Here is a 22,696-nt window from a genome sequence, read left to right on the forward strand (position 1 = left end):
ATTAATGCTTTGTATGGTTATGCAAATGACCATGCATTCACTGTAGATCAATTTTTATAATGTTATCAGCAATGACGTGCTTAGGCTTTTAAAATGTAAAGAACTTTTCCTTTTGGAATTTGAAGTTCGGTAATAATATCATTGAAAAACACCTCTGTTTCATAAATACTGGCTTGAAATATTTTGCTTGATATCCTCAGATTCACAGGGTACAATTAAGTGACAAGGTGTCCCTAGACATTCCAGATATTATTGGGTTTGCCTTGCATCAAGTTCAATGAAACAACATCTGAATTTTAATTTGAGGTCTGCAATGCTAACCCACTGTTTCAGAGTCACTATACATATTTTCTTTAAGCTAAACAAAATAAGTTTGAGCTTTCTTTAATGTCTGCTATTTCCAACACTGTTGACAACTTGCAGGAAGATCTCAAGGGGCCATAGGTGGATTTCAAAGATCCGCTCTCTGTTGTCATCAGTGAATCTATGATTCTCCACGAAAGACTACACAAGGTGGTGTTGAACGGAACAGTGACGGAGACTGCGACAGCATGTAAAGGAAGCACTGTCCCTCCTTGGTATCCCTACTTCACCACCTATCTGTATGTACGTTTTAGTGGTCCCTGCTTACTGGTACAAGATTTGTAGTCAAAGGCTCTACTTTAAATGAGAATAGTCTCACGCCATTACTCATCAAGATGACTTTTAAAAAATATCTGCAAAGCAAGAATGAACATGAAGCATTAAGAATTAGGAGAAACAATGGTTCTTTCAGCCTTTTGCACCTATTCTGCCATTTAATAAGACCATGAATGACATTTTCTGTCAGTGTCCTATACTACACCACATTCTTAATACTCAGGCAAACTATTGTACTTCAAGGTTGGCGAGAAGAGAGAGAGTGGTTGTTTCTTAGGTTATCCAGTGCTTAAACAATTATTGAATTAATACTCTCTGCATTGTAATCATATGTCTATTTATTGCAGGTGTTATACAAACTTTAACCATGCTCTGAATGACTAAGTTACATGTGTATATAAAAGAAAAGGTCAGATGATATCCCAAACAAAACTTTGATCAGGTCCAGGGACAAACCATCTTCAGAGGGCTTCCATGGTCTTACCCTGCGTGAATATGCAAAAGAGAACACTTACTTACAGCTTGGCTGCTTTAAATTCTACTTGAAATATGGAGCTATAAACCAAAAGGATGTTATCAAATTAGTTTGGAAACTCGCCCTTTGTTTATTTGCATTTATTTTCTGTCATCCCACTTCCTCTTTTCAGTAACCCATTTATTTCCATGCTGGGGTCTGAAAATAAGCAGCAAAATTGACCGTCAACCAGAAATATTAAATCCTTGAAATTGTAGAGTATGAAGTGCCATTTGTGACAAAAAGATGAAGTCTGGAAGTTTCAGATCGAAAGTTGCATTTGTCACTTTTAAACTGTGAAGGAGTGATGCACCATCAATAACTCACTCTGAGACGTAAGAAGCGAGATATCGGCTTTTATTGACTGGAAGAATGAACAACACTACATCCTGGAGAATGAGGCCGGGCTCAGGCCTCAATCGCCTTTATACAGGGGTCTGTGGGAGGAGCCACAGGAGCAGTCCAGACAGGTATATGTAGTTCACCACAAGGAGGAAGTCAGTGCATGAATAGACTAAGACTGTTTTGATAATGGTAAATGGATATATCTGGATTTCATTTCCTGTGAAATAAGCATATACACAGTACTGCGCAAAAACTTAGCCGCATATAAAAAAAATTCTGTAAAGCTAAGATGCTTTCAAAAATAACCGAGTTTTTAAAATATAAAAAACACTATAAAGAGCAGTAAACCTCACGACGCTCATGTACCGGGCATCTCGTACGCGTCTATTCCGGGGACCTCGCACACACGCGAGGGATCCCTGACACCTCCAGTTGGGACAGAACCAACCCACTCTCCGCCTCCGGTGCAAACACAACCTCCGGCACCTGTGCCATCACCACCTCCGGCACCTGTGCAATTGCAGCCGGAGCTACGTAGATCGCAGCGAACGATTCAACCACCTGATAGACTTAACCTGTAAATATACTTGGGGACTTTTTTTTTAAACAAAGGGGGGGTGAATGTGGTGAACTAGATATACCTGTCTGACTGCTCCTGTGGCTCCTCCCACAGACCCTGCTGACTGCTCCTGTGGCTCCTCCCACAGACCCCTGTATAAAGGCGATTGAGGCCTGAGCCCGGCCTCATTCTCCAGGATGTAGTGCTGTTTATTCTTCCAGTCAATAAAAGCCGATATCTCGCTTCCTAAGTCTCAGCGTGAGTTATTGATGGTGCATCATGGTGTGACCACCCTTTGCCTTTAAAACTGCAACACTTCTCTTAGGTACACTGTTGTGTAGTTTTATAAGAAAATTGGCTGATGGTTGTTCCAAGCATCTTTGAGAACCTGCCACAGTTCTTCTGTATACTTTGACTGCCTCATTTGCTTCAGTCTCTCCAGCTAATCTCAGATCGTCGCGATGATGTTGATCAGGGCTCTGTGGAGGCCATATTATCTGAAACCATATAAAATAAAATCTAGGGTGCCTAAGACTTTCCCACAGTACTGTAAATGCCAGAAAGTTAGTAATAAGTACTTACCATCAAGAATGTCAGTAGGATTATATATTGATAATATAATAGCTGAGGCACTGTCTCGATTCAAAGTTCCCTCCCCTTCATTAATATCAGAGCAAGTTTTGAAGATGAGATGAGTTAGGCAGCAGAGAACTTTGGTTTGAATTTTTACTTCATTCTTCCAAGGCAACCTCTCAGAGCTGGTGCACTGAAGTGTTCACGGTTAATGTCCAACCTGTTTCTGCATTTTCTCTCACTTTTCTGAATTCTAGGCCTGGATCTATCAACTTTCAAAGATCACACCAAAGGCAGACCTGCCATGTATCATGATTCTGATTATTTTGAGCATGAAGGTAGCTAAACTGAAACAAGATAATGAGCAGATGTTAGTGACATTAGGTACGAGCTAAGTAATGGTTATTTCATTGGGGCTAATTCCCCTGATCAGATTTGTATCTCAGATCTTTCATTTTCTCTGATGTGACCAGACAAAATCATCCAAAGTCTGCTTAGATTTTTGTGCTCAAGTTTCTGAATAGATTCTGAAATTTCTCAACTTGGATGAAAAGTCATGAACTGGTAGTTTTGTATCAGCATTGATATGCTACTGATGTGAAGCCTACAGATCACACATACTATAACATTAGTTTGCAGGCTGATTTTACAGTTTTATAAGCCTTTTCTATGATTATCCGTTGCTACTTTTGTTAGGATTATCTTTCTTAATGAGACCATACTTTCCACTGAAAAATAAAATCACTGAAAAGAATGAAACGGATTTTTCATCTACCATCAGAGTAGGTTTATTATTACTGACATATGTCATGAATGTTTTTGTTTTGTGGCAGCAGTGCACTGCAAGTCATAAAATTACTAAGTTACGAAAAATAAATAGTGCAAAAACAAATATTGAGGCTGTGCTCATGGGTTCTAATTTCCCAATGTATCTTTTCCAATTTGCTATCATGCCTCTATTTAAGTTTATGATCCCAGTTTGATTTGAATTTGTTGCTTTCAAAATTTATATGAAATTCAGTTTAATATGTGCCCTATTCTTGATCATTTAAATATAACATTAATGTTATACCACTGCACATGACCTGATCTAAAATAGCCTACTCACAATATTCTATAATCTGTCAGGCCTTTTCACCCTCAAGGTCTTCTTTGCCAATTTTACTTCAACATTCCACAGGAAGATGGAATCCTTCATCATTATTGAATTTTCATGGCAATCCTCTATTTTGATTATTTCTCTAGTGTAAGAGTTCCCACCTTTTTATTAAATGCCATAGGCCCCTACCATTAACCAAGGGGTCTGTGGACCCCAGGTTGGGAATCCCTGCTCTGGTGGTATAACTACTGTTAAGGAGAGAAAGTGATTATCATCAGTACATTCTGACTTTGTTATCCTTACTTCCACCTTCAATGATACAGCTTTATTCTCTTCTGAGCTAAATTCCTTTCAAACACTTATCTTGCATTGTTCTGACTAACACAACTTCCCCTCTTTCTTTCCCACTTAGTCAAAATATCAACTACCCTGACTATCCCATCTTTGATCAGCTTTCACCCGTGTTCGTAAAACCTTTTTCATTTATCTCTACTTACGGCATTAAATCACTTTGTATCTACTTATCTCAGTAATCTTGTTGCAAATGCTTTATGAATTCTAATAAGGATGTTTGAGTTTAAAATTTTTACTCTTTTTCCTGCTTTGATCATATTTGCTATTACTAACATCTTTATCTCTTCCTGTTGAACTCTGTTATCACCCATGTGGCTGCATTGTTTTATTTTTTTTAATGGTTTAAATGCCTCTCATCTAAAGCCAAAACCTGTGCACCTCCCTCAAACTTTAAATCTATTCTGAGAGGCTTTTTTGTTCCACTTTACTCTTACTTTGGTGTACGCCAATCTGATAAAGCCAAGGAACAGCACCTCATCATAATCAGACTGGGTATATTACATCAAGACCCAACACTGAATTTAACAATCCAAGATTACTGGCTTTTCCAGTTTGTGTCAGAAATGGCCAATTGTATCAAAAAGTCATCAGATGCTGACTGAACTAGCATATCTTTTGGGCTTTTTGCAACTGTAGTCAGTCTATCTCATTTTTCCTGCATGTTTTTCGTTAAGCTGGTGTGAAGATAGATTGTTGGGGGGTGTCAATCAAGAGAGAATTGGTAGTTGGAGTCAATTACAAAGGCTTATACTTTTGTGAGTGCCCAATTAAACATTGCATGGGGGACTATTCATGAAAAGGTACAAGTGTGGGAGATTGTCTTTTTGATGATGGAACTTTGGAGAGCAGTGAGGCTGTAAGAGGTGATTAAGCACCCACCTTCCACAAACTTATTTGGAGATTGTATTGGGAGGAATTCAGGAGAAAAAGGGAGAAGAAATCAATGGCATCAAATCCCCTGCCCCAATAAATCCACTTGATAATTTGCTTATGGAAACTTGGGAATTCTGAGCTAAGGGGAGTTGTGAAGCAGAATCATTTGACTCGGGTTAATGCTGCTTGCTCGCATTTTAAGTAAAGTGTCCTTCAGAAAGGTCATCTAGTGCCACATTTAGAAGAAAGGCAGCCAGTACATAAAATCTAAGCTTTAAGTGAAATAATTGTCTTCATCTGATTTAATGTTATCCAGCCTTATGACTGCTAAAGTAGGAGATTTTTTTTTCCCAAGATTAACCTAATTTAATCAACTTTAACTTTTGCATATGGATTGCTTGACATAGATTGCCTTGGTTATATTTATACAATTTATTAAATGTTGTGGTATTTTCACATGCGAGTAATCCTTTCCATGTGACATTAATGACATTTATGCATTTCTTACAAATAATGACTTGCCATTTTCTTACAAAACAAAAGCTTTAATTTCTTTTTAATACTACTTAGGCAGCTTTTATTGTGATGGACACTTGTTAAACACATCTGCTGCCAGCATTTCTGAAATGGCTTTGGTGTTTTTCAACAATGGAGAGAGGGGGATAAAATTCTGACTCCTGATCATATTTCAGTGTTGTTTTTGCTGCAAAGTTTCTGCATGTTGACATCAAGTGAGAATGATATTTGATTGTAAATTGTAAGAGCTGACTTGATAGCTGATATAGGATGAGTGTTCCTATGACCTTTTAGAATGATACTTGGAGAGAACAGAGTAAGACTGGTGGGGAAAATTGTAATGTATCTGTATGGTTTGGGGCAAGATTCTTGTAGGTTTGCTTGCTTGATACTCTATTGTTTCCCAATTTCATTCTTTGCTAGTTTAACAATGCTTTATTTAAAGAGCAAAAATTAAGTGAATTCTTTTGCATGACTTTGGGCACAGTCACTGTTGTAGATATTTGGATTTTTTAATTGCAATTATTCGATTCAGATAGCAAACATTCTTCTTGAAGTTTATGCACCTGCTAAAATTATAGACAGTCCGTGTTATACATCGATTATTTAAATCAAACCTTCAAGTCAAGTCATTTTTATTGTCATTTCGACCATAACTGCTGGTACAGTACATAGTAAAAATGAGACAACGTTTTTCAGGACCATGGTGTTACTAGACAGAACTACTTAAAAAAAAAAACAACACAGAGAAAGCTACACTAGACTAGAGACCTGCACAGGACTGCATAAAGTGCACAAAAACAGTGCAGGCATTACAATAAATAATAAACGGGACAATAAGGCAAGGTGTCAGTCCAGGCTTCGGGTATTGAGGAGTCTGATAGCTTGGGGGAAGAAACTGTTACATAGTCTGGCCGTGAGAGCCCGAATGCTTCGGAGCCTTTTCCCAGACAGCAGGAGGGAGAAGAGATTGTATGAGGGGTGCATGGGGTCCTTCATAATGCTGTTTCCTTTGGGGATGCAGCGTGTAGTGTAAATGTCCGTGATGGCGGGAAGAGAAACCCTGATGATCTTCTCAGCTGACTTCACTATCCGCTGCGGGGTCTTGCGATCCAAGATGGTGCAATTTCCGAACCAGGCAGTGATGCAGTTGCTCAGGATGCTCTCAATACAACCCCTGTAGAATGTGATGAGGATGGGGTGGGGGGGGAGGTGGGAGATGGACTTTCCTCAGCCTTCGTAGAAAGTAGAGGTGCTGCTGGGCTTTCTTTGCTATGGAGCTGGTGTTGAGGGACCAGGTGAGATTCTCCATCAGGTGAACACCAAGAAATTTGGTGCTCTTAATGATCTCTACGGAGGATCCATTGATGTTCAGCGGGGAGTGGTTGCTCTGTGCCCTCCTGAAGTCAACAACCATCTCTTTTGTTCTGTTCACATTCATGAAGGTGGCAGAATTTCAACTCCTTTAGCCTCCTAAAGATTATAAATTCGTAAACTGTACTAATTAACAGGCACACACCGCATCACAGGACTGCGGCCTATAAACTAGGCTGCTTTGCAAAGCATAATCCTGCAGGAAATCTTGCTTTTACAGCAAGCTATGCTGATTACCAAATTGTCCCAAGGGAAGCTATATTAACCACTGAATTATATGATGTATCTGTAATAGGATGTATTGGAGAGTGACAATATAATCACACAAATCTCATAAACTTTTGTTTGATAGCTTTTTTGTGTGTAATAATGTGGCAGGGATGTTTTCTGTTGTTTACTGCATTAAAAATGTAGTTTTAGAGAGAGCTATCATTCCTTTTACCTATGTTTTATACTTTGAAAAATTTGATTTTACTTTGAGTTGATCTTTGGGCAAGAACTTAAGTGATTGAAAGAATTTTATGGGTGTAATTTATGAAATATTTTGATTACTCATCACAGATTACATTGTCTCCTCCTACATAGTCAACAAGTTGTTTAAATATTTACACAATTAAAATGCCCGGCATTTTAAATTCCACAAATGTTTGCAGTTAAATAAGTCTGTGGCCAGAGTGAATTTTATTCAATCTGTAAAATTTCACAGGAATATTCTAGTAATAGGTAACTTGTATCATAACCTTCTACTTGGACTGCTGACCACCATCAGGACTGAATAGAAACATTCCCTCTCTCATCTAAACAGGAACAGTTTTCCATCATTTCTATACCAAAGCTGAGTGCATTATTGAGAAATACTATTGGCTCTGCATTAATGTTAACTAGTGTTTTCTGGAAACTAGAAGAGAAACAACAAGGAATTTCATTTTGCCTAGTCCTACAAGGTTGAAATACATTTAGGTGTAGAGTTATTGACCAAGATAAAGGGCTGAGACTTGGTTGGAAATCAAAGAAGTGGCTAGATCAGTGAGGAGATTGTGGTGGGAGTCCTCCAATAGGTGTGTGCATTAGGGTTAGTCAGTGTGTGCTGATGTTGTTGATGAAATGGTGATGGGGATAGTGACACAATGATTAAAATGTGTATGATATCCAGTGGAGTTCCAGTTCATTACTGTACTATGAGGATCAAATTATCCCAGAAATTATCAACTGTATCTGTGTGCATTGCAAAGGAAATGATGTAATGCAATGTGTATCTGATGTTGATATCGTGTCATATGCATCAAGTGTAACTGGTCAGGAAATGGCATGAAATAGCCCCGGGCATGGTCGTCACTTGCATTTCACTCAGTAGTTGGTATATTTTCAATCAGACAACACAAAACTAAACAGCATCTCGTAAATCCAACTCATAAAAGTTTAAAATCATTTGAGGGAATGATCTTTCCCCAGAACTTGATGCATTTTCAAACAATTTTGCATTTTAAGAAATGCAGACTCTTAAAGTGGGTTGAGAAGGGAAGAAAGTTTAAAATAAAACCAAGAGATGAAATTGCAAAGTAGATAACTGAGCAAATAAAAAGGAAAACGGTATAGGGGAAATGGCACTGAACAACTGGACATTGAAAATGCTAACTTCCCAAAGAAAAGGGGGTGGTAAAATATTGAACTTGGTGTTGATTCCAGTCAAAAGGGAGATGCAGTCGCTCAACTTCCTGTTAAGTTTACTGAGCCATTGTAGGAGAGCAAGTCTGAATGACGTAGAGCAGGGGTGTCAAACTCAAATACACAGTGGGCCAAAATTTAAAAATCGGTACAAGTCGAGGGCCGGACTGGTTCAGCGTTAATTGCAAAACTTATTGAAATGAATTTATTACACATATTAACCTGGAACTAACAAAGCTTAGGTTATTGCCTACAAAAACAACATTGAACATTAAATAAATAAAAAATCAGTTGCATTTATTTCTTATGGCTTTATCTGCAGCTTTTCCGGAGTAATTTCTAATGAAAACATTTTTCCACAGGCCAACACTCTGTGATTCACACTAGTCTAAGCCAGATACTTGGCATCTCATCTTGGATGCAAGTTCATCAATGTTTGGAGTCAGGCTCTGAGCTGAGGAAATCCTCAGAATTGAGTGAAGGTGTTCATCAGAAAGACGACTCCTGTGTGATGTTTTGTTTATCTTCATCAAAGAGAACAGTTGTTCACACAGATATGTGCTGCCAAACATAGCGAGCATTTGAGCAGCTTGGGTACGCAGCTGGGGCATTGTGTCGGGAATGAAACGTAGAAACTGTGCAGCGCCCACCGAGTCATACTTTGCCTTGAGTGTGTCACTACATTGGAGTTCGATCAGCTCCATTTGTATGTTGGTTGGTGCGCTTTCCACGTCAGCTGCAAATGGATTACTGAGCAGTTCAAACCTTTTTTGGGCTTCAAAGTCGGCAAATTGCCGTGTGAAGTCGGCACCAAGTATGCTAAGTTTTTCAGCAAACTTTGCACGTGGGAACACTGCGGTAGAAACCTGCTCTTTCATAGTTTGGCAACACGGAAAATGGCTCAAGTTTTCTTGCTGCATCTGCGTCTCCCACAGGCGCAGCTTGGTTTTAAAAGCCCTCACTGCAGCGTACATGTCTGTGATCACACAACCCCGCCCCTGAAGCTGCAGGTTGAGCGCATTGAGATGGCTCGTGATGTCACACAGAAGCACCATTTCACAAAGCAACTTTTTATCCCGGAGCTCTGTTGTGTCTTTCCCTTTGCTTTCCATGAACTGACAGATCTCCTCACGCAACTCGAAACATCTTTTCAGCACTTTTCCTTGGCTTAACCATCGCACCTCTGTGTGATAGGGCAAATCATTATATTCTGAACCCAACTCCTCCAGAAACGACTTGAACTCGCGGTGATTCAAACCTTTGGCTCTTATGAAGTTAACTGCTCGTGTTATGGTGCTCATTATATGTTCCATTTTCAAGGCTTTGCCACACAACAATTCCTGGTGTATGATGCAGTGATAAGCTGTCAGCTCACCTGTGCCATTTTCCTCCCGCATCTTCTCCCGGATCCTGCCCACCAATCCACTCTTTTGACCGCACATCGCGGGCGCTCCATCTGTCGTCAGTCCCACAAGTTTATCCCAAGGCAGCCTCATTATATTTACACATCTGGATACCTCTTCAAAGAGATCTTTTCCAGTAGTTGTGCCATGCATTGATCTTAATCCCAAAAGTTCCTCTGTTACACACAGACTTGAGTCCACTCCACGAATGAAAATTGACAATTGGGCAGTATCAGAAGTGTCCCTGCTCTCATCCACAGCAAGGGAATATGCGATGAAATCTCTTCCCTTCCCCACCAGCTGTTGTTGTAGATTGGTGGCAAGCTCACGTACACGGTCAGCAACGGTGTTTCTGCTCAGGCTCACATTTGAAAATGCTTGCCTTTTATCTGGGCACACGACGTCGCAAACTTTCATCATGCAGTTTTTAACAAATTCTCCCTCGGTAAAGGGCCGGGCTGATTTAGCGATCTCTGCTGCCATAATAAAACTAGCCTTTACAGCAGCCTCACTTTGTGTTTTGGCTTTTGTGAACATAGCCTGCTGTGACGCCAGACTTCTTTTCAACTCTTCTACCTTCTGGAGCTTCTGTTTCTTGTCCAGATGCTTGTATTTGTCGTGGTGTTTCGTTTCATAGTGTCGTCTTACGTTATATTCTTTAATTACAGCCACACCGTCTCCGCACACAAGACAAACAGGTTTGCCCTTTATATCTGCGAACATATACTCTGCCTCCCACCTGCCTTGAAAACCCCTGTTTTCAAAGTCCACCTTTCGTTCAGCCATTTTTGGGGTGAGGGATAGCTGAAAGTTGACCACACGTGACTAGCGCCATAAGGATGCTGATGAGAGAGTAAGGCAAGCACGAGCAATGCACTGGCAGTGCATTGTGGGATTTGTAGTATTAGTGGTGCATGCAATATACCGGCGGGCCAGCTCTAATGGAAAAAAAAATTATTCATTAATGATATTCAGGAAATAAACCAGGGAAACCGAATGAACACTAAAAACCCTGAAAACCTGGTACTGAATAAACTCAGCATTAGCCATATCATACGCCATAGGCGCTTTGATTACTGGGGCCAGCTTTAATAGTAATTAGATATTATCTCACGGGCCAAAGATAATTCCACCGCGGGCCGGATTTGGCCCACGGGCCTTGAGTTTGACATATATGACGTAGAGGATCAAATTGGAAAACAAAGTCCAGTTGAAGGATGAAACAGATGTTCCAAAACCAGCTGTTCAATATTGAATAAGTGGCATTATGAGCAGCTTTCATCTGAAATCAGACATGAGAAGTTTGGGTGCCCTTAGAAACTCCAAGTCCAATAATGATACATTCAGGCTGAGATTGTCAGCCTCCAGCCGTCATTTTCCTTTGTGTGAAGCATGAATCCTTCCAGTGGAGATACTTTTCCCATGCTTTCAACTGAATTTAATGCTTTTTGGTGCCATACTCAGTGAATCATGTTTTCTTGTTAAAGTTGGTAACTCTTGACTCACCTCACCAATTCAGCATGTATGCATGTTGCTTAATTGCCTGCAACTGGCTATAAATTGATGTGTCAGAGCCTTAATCTGTTGGTTTTGGAATGGCCTGTTTCTGTCTATTGCAAAGTCTTTTCATGGCTTGGTGTGTAAGTAGTGCTTTAGTAGCTTCACTAAGTTGGCACATTGCAGTCGAGTCGGTTTAGTGCAGCTCCTGATGTGCTTTTCTAGATTCAGCTACAGGTGGTCCTCATGTTTGAAGATAATGTGGAGTGAAGGATTTGGTAGAAGGTTGCAGATTGTGGTTCATATCAATTCTGTTGGTATACCACTGTGCCTTTTTTAAATACTATTTTACAACTACTAAATCTATTCCTAACCTTTTCCATTCACACATTGATAATGTTACCCAACATGTACAATGTCTTTATCTCCAATATCACTTGGACCGTAGAGCAGTTACTGTTCCACTGTTGTCACAAATAGTGTCAAAATAGTTTGCATATACAGTGGTTTCTGGTTAATTGGGACATACTGGGACCAGTACCTTTTTTGCTCAATTAAGCGGCTGTCCCAATTAGCCGAAGTTCCATTGGAGTAGTTAAAAAGTTATAAAAAAGACTAACTACTGTTTCAGTGTGTTATGTATTCATGTAGATTTTGGCTCTTACACTTGCTGTCATGTTTCCTGTATGCTATGTACTGAACATAATATGAGAGGGCATTCTAGGTAGATGACTTACAGGCAAAATAAACACTGCATGTTTGTTCCTCACCTTTCCATCTCTCAGGTGTGTTATTCACAGCCCCCTGCATTCCTAGAACCAGAAACATAGCAACTAGCGATTGAGGTGGCAATTCCTCATGCAATATTTATTGTTTTGTTCCCTTCGGCAAGAAATGTCAGCGCGCAATGCTGGTGGTGTAACGTGCATGAGCGACAAGAAAACCACTGCAGCAAGTGTGGTGAGTGAAGAATCCAAAGGGAGAGAACAAGAACGCAACAGTCAAATAAAACATAAGAGAAGAGGAGAGAGTCGGATAAGACTAGTTAACTTTTGCGAATTGTAATTGAGTTTGAAAAATGGTGATAATGTTTAGTAGTGTGGGGCCGAATGATAAAACGATGGAGCAATGGAGTTCATATACTGAAAGATTTGAATATTTTGCACTGGCAAATTAAATTTCAGGTAATATTCATGCTCCAACTTTTCTGACTGTGATGGGTAGAGAAACAATTTATTACACAGTCCAGTGCAACCTGCTAAGTCTGTCAATCAGCCAAATGAGGACATAATTTCTTAAAAGGAATCAGGACGAAGTTAAGTCTACTTCACATTTTGTGGCGGTACTGAAGCAATTGTCTGAACTGAATTTGGGCAGTCGCTGAATGACATGTTACATAATAGACTCATATATGACCTGCAGAGTGAGGCAATTCAAAAACATTTGCTAACATTTCAGAAGAAAGACTAACAGTACAGAAGGCAATTGAGATTAATACATCTGTGGAGATAGTAGCTAAAGAAGTGGAGCTACTAAGTGCAACTTCCCAAGTTCATAAAAATTTCTACTGATTTTAAGAATAAGACACCTATTGGCAAACAATGTTACCACTGTGTCAAAACTGGGCATTCATCAAAAGAATGCTGGGATAAGGATTTAATTGCCGAACCTGTGGCAAAAAGGGATGTATTGAGTGTGCCTGTAAAAGTAAAGAGACACAGTCTATCTGAAACACTGTAATAAAGAAGAATGATGTTTGGAAAAATGAAAAGTAACGTGAACAAGATGGAGCATGCTGAGGATGGACTGAGTGACTCTCACTCTGAGGTTGAAGAAGCTTTGCATGTTTCATCTGTTTCAGGACTCAAAGACGATAATTGGTTGACCCTGCAGATGGATTGGGCCACAGTGAGGATTTCGTGTGGACATGGATGCTGCAGTATTGCTAGTGTCAAAGATAGTTTACAAGGAGAAATTGCAGCATCTCATGCTAGAAGGGGAAGGTTGACTTTAAATACTTGAACTGTTGAGGTTGTTCCAGTGAAGAGAGCAGTGGAGATTAATGAACAAACGCCCACTGTACATTGTTAAGGGTAGTTAGTTACTCAATGGCTCTGGACCCTGGGGCTGAAGCAGCTCAAACTCAACTGGCACATTGATTGATAGGAGCACTGGTCTTCAAGAGGTATTGAAGAAAGATGCAGAAGTATTTAATGGAAAACCGGTAACCACTGTTAAGCCCGACAAAACACTCAAATGCCTTGGGCCATATTCCCTCAAACCGAAGGTAAAGGATGAATTGGAAAAACTGGTCCAGAGTCAGGTATTGGAACCAGTGAGTGCAAGTAAATGGGCAACACTAGTGGTTCCTGCCTTAAAAGGGATGGGTCTTTTTGGCTTTGTGGAGACTGCAAGGTAACTATTGAACTGATTCTTACAGCTGAACAATATCCTCCTCCCCTCATTGTTGACCTTTTCGCTGGATTGGCCGGAGGACAGACGTTTAGCATGACTGACTTCTGTCTAGCATACTTGCAGATGCATGTGGAGCCACAGTCACAGGAACTGTTGACAGTAGTGAGGAATGTTCAGGTACCAAAGGCTTCTGTTTGGTATCGCCTCAGTTTCTCTATTTATTCACCAAGCGATGTATCAGATCCTGAGGGGTTTGACAGAGGAGCAAAGCTATTTGGATGACTTCGCCATTACTGGGAAAACTGAGCGTAAGCTCCTACAAAACTTGGATGCTACCTTACAAGGACTTGAGCAATATGGGCCAAGGGTCTGGAAGGACAAGTGTGAGCTCTATTGACCTTTGATTAAAGGATAATCACTCCTTGACTTCAATCTTTCATCCACATGCAGGCTTTTCTAACCTGGCTGCTCGTCAAATGCAACGTTAGGCTTTGTTTCAATTTGCATATCGGTACAATATAAAGTACAGGAAGTCTAAGCACCATTCAAATGCTCATACACTGTCCAGAATTCCCTTAGTTGTTACAACTCCAGAGCCATCCCCAAAAAAGATCTTTTACTTCAAGAAAGCATATACAGCTCAGATTAACTGTGGTGCAAGTCCAGAAGCACACGCGTACTGACCCTGTTTGAATTAAAGGATGTTGCCTGGATTGGGGAGCATGCCTTATGAGAATAGGTTGAGTGAACTCAGTCTTTTCTCCTTAGAGCGACAGAGGATGAGAGGTGACCTGATAGAGGTGTATAAGATGATGAGAGGCATTGATTGTGTGGATAGTCAGAGGCTTTTCCTCAGGGCTAAAATGGCTAGCATGAGAGGGCATAGTTTTAAGATGCTTGGAAGTAGGTGCACAGGTGATGTCAGGGGCAAATTTTTATGTGGAGAGTGGTGAGTGCATGGTGTCGGCAATGGTGGTGGAGGCAGATATGCTAGGGTCTTTTAAGAGACTCCTGGAGAGGTACATGGAGCTTAGAAAAATAGAAAGCAAGTACACGTTTGGCACAATATGTTGGCCTGAAGGGCCTATATTGTGCTGTAGGTTTTCTATGTTTCTGTGTAAGGTGGTGAACGTGGTAACTCATGAATGGAAAGGAGAGCCAACCATGGAACGGAAACTTTACCAAGTCAGCGGGAGGAGGTCGCATTCCAAGCTGGATGTTTCCAGTTGGATTACTGTGTTGTCATTCCTCCATCACTAAGAAGCAAGAGCTTGATGAGCTACATGCAGAACACTGGCATAGTGCACTCGAAAGAAATCTTACGCAACTATTTCTGGTCACCATTTCTGGATGTAACCATTGAAGAGAAGGCCAAAGCATGCCTACATTGTCAGTGAGTGAGAAATGTTCCTCAGCTTGTTTCTTTTGCATCCATGGGAATGGCCTGAAGAACCATGGCAGAAGATTCATATAGATTTTGCAGGGACCTGTGGAAGGCCACAAGCTCTTGGTTGTAGTGGATGCACACAGCAAATGGCCCAATATTGCCATCATGAAGTGCACTACATCTAAGAATTGCATTGGGATGCCACGTTCCATCTTTATCAGGTTTGGGCTTCATCAACAGATTGTAAGTGACAATGGCCCACAGTTCCTGTCTGAAGAGTTCAAGGCATTGATGGAAGCAAATGATATTCAGCACGTCAAGTCAGCACTATATCATCCAACCATGAACAGGCTTGCTGAACGATTCAGACAAACAATGAAACAAGCCCTCAAGACTTCAGCAGAAGGTGGATCCCTCGACCAGCGTCTCAGTACTTTCTTGCGGACAAACCACAACACAGCTCGACCCACCACCAAAATGGCTCTGGCCACTGCCCTGACAGCTTCACATCCAGCTTAACCTGCTTCGACCCCAAAACACAAAACAGATTGTACTAAATGAACAGAAGAGCCAAGCAGAGAAATGTGCCAAAGTGAAGTATGAAGTTTCACAGCAGGAGAGAGAGTAATTGCCTGGAACTACATCTCTGGGACAAAGTGGATACCTGTGATAGTGGTGACACAAACTGGTCCTTTGTTATACACAGTGAAAACTAGTAACCACAACATCCAGAGAAGGCATGTTGATCAGCTGTTGCCCTCTTCTCGAGGCTACTGAAAACCAACACACACAAATTTCTGGAGGCAAGGGTTTTGGCCTGAAACGTTGACTGTACTTCTTTCCAAAGATGCTGCCTGGCCTGCTGAGTTCCTCCAGTATTTTGTGTGTGTTGCTCGGATTTCCAGCATCTGCAGATTTTCTCTTGTTTACAAAGTGACCAATCCAGTTTTAGCTGTAGAGATGGGACAGGATTCTGAGACAATGATTGCAGAATCTCTGGTAAGATCAAATGACACAGTCAGTGTTCCCCCATCACCTGTGCCTTCTGAGGTATCCTCTACTGAGAATGGAGTTCCCAAGCCAAGATCTAGCCATGCACTACCAAAAGATAAACTGGCTTTGGTGTCACCGCCATGTTACTGGTACCCTCACAGGCACAGGCAGTCTCCAGACAGATTGAATTTCTAGTTTGCTGACTAACCCTCGGCACATGGGGCAGGCTCATGTCTGGGAATGGAGGCAATCTGGTGAAATGTTTGTTGCATTAGTGTATATATGTCTTTTAAATAAGGAGACCAAAACCGAAAGCATTAATCAGGATGAGATCTATTCAAAGTCCTGTATATTCTTAGCAAGAAGACGTATTCTTGTACTGCACACACCCACCCCAGCTTTGCAAAAAGGAAAATATTCAATTGTCACCTAATTGCAAGGTGTACCTGCATATTAAATGTTCCTGTAAGAGGACACCAAGTCCCTCTCAACACTGACATTTAATGTCACACAATTAAGAAATAACTACTTTTCTACTCCTATCAAAGTAGACATTCTCACTATTCCCCTCCATTTACATATCTGCCAATATTTCATCTATTTGCTTAACATATCTATATGCCTGTGTCTTTTATGCTTTGCCTCTTAATTTAATATAGGCCGTACGGTGATGATCCATGCTGAGCTTAGCAATGCAGCAAAGTTCTTCAGTAAACCAGTAGAAGCGGGCTGAGATTGGTGAGTGGCCAGAGGCAGCTCCCTGTAGATGTGCAAATAACTTCCAATTAAAGAAGATGGTAGGTAACAGAAGTTATGACAGTAACCACCAGCAGGACCCCAGAGAATCTGTCCATAGCTTAATGTGGTGAACTAGATATACCTGTCTGGGCTGCTCCTGTGGCTCCTCCCACAGACCTCTGCTGACTGCTCCTGTGGCTCCTCCCACAGACCCCTGTATAAAGGCGACTGTGACCTGTTGCCCTGCCTCATTCCCCAGGATGTAGTGTTGTTCATTCTTCCAGTCAATAAAAGCCGATATCTCGCTTCCTACGTCTCAGCATGAGTTATTGATGGTGCATCACTTGTAAATAGCAGAGGCCCCAATATTAATCCTGGACACTAATATTTGTACTATTTCCCCTCCCTGTTAACCTACCTTCTAACTATGTCAATATATTGCTGTTATCTCCAAGGCTCATAGTTTGTACATTGATTTTTTTTATATGCTACCTTATCCAATAGCAATCTAAATATACTGCAACCACTGGTTCCACTTTATACAGCTAGTTACATTGTCAAGTATTTTGAACAAACTCTTAAGTGCAATTTTCCTTTATCTGAAATAACTTTGGCTCAACCTAATCCCATTGTGATTTTTTTCTAAGTATACTGTTATTTCTAATAATCATTGTTTTTTCAATTTGCTTTTGATCTATCAGAATTTATGACATTTTGGAAAATAGCCAGCACTATCCACTTTCTTTAGAACTATAGGATGCAGAGAATGGGGTTCAATGTCTTTGTCCATCCTTAGTTTGCTAAGTACTTTTCCCTCTATTGATACTTATCGATTCCTCTTTCTCTTACTCTTTCGATTACTTAGTAATTTTATTACAGTTTAATTTTGTTACACTTCACTTTATCTGTGAAGATGATACAACATTCTCCTTTAACAACACAATGGAATTGCTGGTGACAATTTATATGATGTGTGTGAAAAATAATCAGGAGCTTTATTGGTCCCAGAACCTGTCATTTTCCCTGTTTGCTGAGTCACTGGAGTTTGTTCCTGCAGTTTATTATTTTAGGAGAAGACATTTTAGTTCTTTTCAGAGGGAGTTCATGCTGTAGGGCTTTCCCTGGATGCTGTTGATTTCTGCCTTCTGGGAATCAATAAACCAGCCAGTAAGCTACAGATTGGGTTTTACTAGAGAAGTTTGAGAGTGTTCACAGGTTTGGAACTCTGCCATATGTGCAAGGTCTGAACTTTTGGGTACTCCACACTGATGGCTTTCGTGACTACCCTTCAATCAAGGACTTTTTGCGGACTCTTAGTGTAGTTAAGGTGTATTCTCAGCACTTGTGCAGGAGAATCTGCTCTTTCTGTCAGCAAATTTTATGCCAGGATAGACTTACACAGGAAAACAACTTCATTCATTTGAATAGTGATAAGAATGGCTCAAGTGGCCAGATGGTTTACAATTTTTAACTTAATTGTTTAATTAGTTTTTCTTAATTGGCAGTATTCCTCAGCATATTTTAAAGCTAAATTATTTAATAATATTAAGTACTTCAAGTTATTTTTTACTTTCAGTAGATTTTTAACTGTGTTTGAATGCTGCAGATACTTGCCATTCAGTTGTATCCATTGATTATGACAACTTTGACATTGGTTTATCTCAATTTTAATATTTGAATGTCTCTGCCTTAGTTCATCAGGTGTCACCAGGATCCAAAGGAGGAGCAAGATTTCAACTAACATCCATACCAGGTAAGCATGGGTATTTGGTGTGATTTCCTACTTTGAGCTGTTTCTGCGGAGATTTCTACTTCCTTTTCCCCCATGTCTATTGCTTGGGCTTCATGATAACCACAGTTGACTGAGTGGTGTTCTTTTTGAGTTATTCACTTGGTTGGTTTATTTAGATAATTGCATGTGGGACAGAGAGAATTAAATTGGTTATTTTAATTAGACAAATAATTAAGTAGTTAATAAAAAAAATCCAAAATTATTTACTTAAGTATGGTAGGAATATTTTGAAATTTACAGTACACTGTTGAATTTTCTTTTGAGAAAATATCTTTGAGCTTCAATTTAAAGGAGTAACTTTTAGATCATTAAAACACTTGTTTAAGTGGTAACACCTGTCTGTACCTTTTGTGTTTCAGAGTCTGTTGAATATTATCCGGAACATCGAGGTGCAGGGTGCACAGAAGAAACTGCATCATTGTGAACTTGTGCCTGAAGCAATAAAAAAAGGAAGGAGTTATTTTTGCATACGATTTTCGATGTTCAAGAAGAGGAAGTAGAATAACATTACCTTGTAAAGATTTAGAAACTATCCTGTTACCTGCAGTTTAAAGAGGGCCAAGTTACAATATTAGTAGAGAAATGTAAAAGAATCAAGACCTCTCTTCTATGCCATAGAATCTGAAACTGAAATAAAATTTGAAATTACACATTTACCAAGTACTCTGATCGAGCTGGAAAGATGATCGATCTAAGTCACCTAACGGAGGAGGAGCAGGCGAAAATCTTGAGGGTGCTGCAGAGAGATGCAGAGTTGAGAAAAATGGAAGATACAAGAATACGGTAATATTTTAAAAATATACATTTGCTTACTGATTTATTGATTTATAAAATATATGAAATAACATTTAATAGGAAGATGTATCAGGTTTGTGGATTTCATGTTCAGAGGAAAAAGGTGCTATCTGAAGTATTTTTAAAAAGTTTGCTAAGAGTCTACATTCACAGAAAGCAGTGGGAGTTTGAGTTTAAAGTCTGATGTAGTTGTTTTTTAACTTAATAAAACTGCAGATGATGGAAACTTGCAATAGTGATTGAAAATATTGAAGCTGCTCACAAGTTGGGCAGCATCATTGGGGAAAGGAACAGAGTTAAATGATCTTTTGACAGTTTTACAGCCTTCGGTTTTGTTTTCTCAATGGCTGAAAGAAGGAGATGCAGAATTATAGGAGTGACAAAAAGCTGAGCTGTATGATTAGAACAATTATGACCCCAATACTCAGGGTCCATTTCTTTTAAATTGTGATTTGTTAATTTCAAAGAATGTTGTAGTCAATTCAGATTACACTTGGATTTAAATCGTGTTTGATCCAGGCTCTGCAGGAACCTTCAGATCACTTTCAATTTACAAGTAGAAGAGCAGAAAGCCAGAAGCTGTATCTCAATCCTGTGGTGTGTTCGGGGGGTGGGGGGGGGGGGGGGAAGGCAGTGAAGCAGGTGGGGAATTCCTAATCTTGTAGAGTTTCAGCTGCAAAATGCTTTGTTAGAAATTTCATGAAGTTTTGGGCACAGCAAAATATTAATAACATTCTCTAAATGTCCGCAGAATCACATACAAATTGCAGCGAGGTTGTATATCACTTTCAGCAAATGCACCCATCCCAGCACCAAACACAAGGCAGCAGGTATGAAGAGGCCAAGAAGCTGAATCCCAGCGACGGTTGAGTTAATGTGAAGGTGATAATTGTGCCCTTCATTATTATACCCAAGCCCGTCAAGCACTAGCTTACATTTTGACACTGCAAGGGCAGAAGATAGGAGATATCAAGGTACTGCATTTTATGAGGAGAGGAGCCAGTTTATAGTCAGGCAGACAGTAAAGGGAATCTGTGATAGAGAAGCATTTAGGAGAGGAACAATGGTCATTTGGAGTACCTGGGCTGATTGTGGGCACCTACCATTGATGCCTCCTTTTTACAACCAGATAAATGTCTAGCAACCTTGTGACAGCCAGAGCAATGTGCTGTCAGAGCTCAGGTTGTGTATTTAAGCCTGTGTGGAGGCAAACAAAATAAGGAAGTCTGTGGCAGAATAAGGATTCAATGGAAATTTGATTTTGAGCAAGTACGGTATTCTAATTTTGTGTGCAAAGAAATCCCTTAGTTCTGATTTGAATGATAATGAATCAACTGAGTATGAAGGTTCATGAGTGATGGATTAATACTGTCCTTCCATTATAACTTAAGTTTTCAATTATGTGTGTTGATTTAAAAAAAGAGTGTTTTGCAGTATGGAATCATGCCCTTCAGCCCAGCATTTTCATGATAGCTATCAAGTAACTCTCTGCATAACAACACAGACAAAATGCTGGAGGAACTCAGTGCCTCAGGCAGCATCTATTGGGGGTGATAGACAGTTGACAAATTTGGGTCAAAACCCTTCATCAGGACTAGAAAGGAAGGGGCCAGAGGCCAGAGTCAGAAGGCTGGGGGAGGGGAGGGGAAGGGAAGGAATACTAGCTGGCAGATGGTGGGTGAGACTAGGTGAGGGGGAAAGTGGGTATGTGGGGGAGGGATGATGAAGTAAAAAGCTGGGAGGGGGTAGGTGGAAGAAACAAAGGGCTGAAGAAGAGGGAACCTAATTGGAGAGGAAATCCCATTTCTTATTCTCAGCCAGAAGCATTTTATGCCTTAGCATTTTGAATGCTTATCTTAAAAACTACTTAAATGCTGACAGAGCACCTACCGTCACTCCCACTTTGGGAAATGAGTTTCAGACTCCTGCAACTCTCTGGATGAAACATAAATCCTTGCCTCATCTAAATCTTCAATCTCTTCATGTGAATGCTGGCAAATCCATATGCCCATTCTGCCCCGTGTTCTCTTCTGAAGGAAAAGCAGGAATTCAGGGACTTTGTTAATGCTGTGGTGAGGAGGGAACTGTGTAATATGAAATGCATCATCCTCGTTGCCTACAGTGATCGGGGTGCTAGGAAGTGGAAATAGATTGCAAAGATTGAACTTCTAGTTATGGATGTAGGCCTGAAGATTTGTTCATAGCTCATAACTCTATAACAACCTACATTGTAAACATCAGGTGTTGCTCCTCAAATGTAAAAATGGGAATACAGGCCCTGACTGTCCCCAAGTTGCATCTCCCCATGTTATCCGGCAAAACCCATGAGGCTGTCATGTAAGCATCTATGGTGGAAATAATTAAAATATTAAGATGGTAATGGTTAAGATGAAAGACAATCTGTAATCTATGGCTTTAGATTAATTTGCAACTCTAACATATTCTGTAACAGGCTAGCCTTTAAGTGTGATGGAAGTACTCACCCTGTTGTTTCTGATTTCTAGTGTATGTCTTTTTTGTTGCTTTTATAATTTCAACTGGACAATATTAAAACTGTTGCACGAGTGTGTATCTGACTCCAAGAATATATCAGCTAAGCCACAGTGATTTCCGACTGGTGTACCTTGGCAAATTCCAAAAGGCTTGAAACAACTGGAAAACCATTATTACTGCCATTTATTCTAGAGATATTTGACTTTTCATGTACATAAAATGACTATCTTGGCTATCAGGTTTAATATGAAATATTGTGCAGAATCCCAGAACTTAGTTTCTGTGATCCTCTATGTACTAAAATAGAATTTGTCTCATTTGCTGCTGAAGAGAAGTCACTGTTATGCTCTGTTGCTCTTCTACTGGTTATTGGATTAACTATACTCCTTTTTGAAGCTTGCTTAGATTTCTTTATCACCTTGTATCCCGAGGCTAAGTTTCTGGTTCCATTTTAACTTAAGGGAAAGATTGGGCACTGGACCACAATTTTGAAAGCAGTCTTGTGATCATTACAAATTATGCATGGACTGGCTGTTTATATATAAAATTTTACCCTCATTCATTGGTTTTAAAAATGATCAAATTACAATGAACAATAGGAATGATTGTGGTGTAAGTTTTGCATTAATTCTTCTTTGATTTTTGCTGACCATATGAACTACAGCAGACACG

The 22,696-nt window shown here is 40.0% G+C and overlaps 2 protein-coding genes across 9 annotated transcripts in view; one reads left to right on the forward strand and one right to left on the reverse strand.

The window, feature by feature from the left end:
* The window catches only part of sytl2a (synaptotagmin-like 2a), an 89,313-nt gene that overhangs the window by 12,400 nt on the left and 54,217 nt on the right, over nucleotides 1-22,696 (forward strand). For all 8 annotated transcript variants that reach the window (XM_073043415.1, XM_073043418.1, XM_073043419.1 and 5 more), the window contains 2 exons: nucleotides 18,638-18,697; nucleotides 19,096-19,519. In XM_073043415.1, the coding sequence (XP_072899516.1) occupies nucleotides 19,419-19,519 (101 nt within the window). In that variant the 5' untranslated portion in view covers nucleotides 18,638-18,697; nucleotides 19,096-19,418. The remainder of the gene's footprint in view (nucleotides 1-18,637; nucleotides 18,698-19,095; nucleotides 19,520-22,696) is intronic.
* LOC140725956 (general transcription factor II-I repeat domain-containing protein 2-like) lies at nucleotides 8,688-10,741 on the reverse strand. The gene has a single exon (XM_073041873.1). It carries the CDS (start codon nucleotides 10,698-10,700, stop codon nucleotides 8,895-8,897), a length of 1,806 nt encoding a protein of 601 aa, XP_072897974.1. The 5' UTR covers nucleotides 10,701-10,741; the 3' UTR covers nucleotides 8,688-8,894.

Source organism: Hemitrygon akajei, chromosome 4 (genome assembly GCF_048418815.1).
Source record: "Hemitrygon akajei chromosome 4, sHemAka1.3, whole genome shotgun sequence".
Lineage (NCBI taxonomy): Eukaryota > Metazoa > Chordata > Chondrichthyes > Myliobatiformes > Dasyatidae > Hemitrygon > Hemitrygon akajei.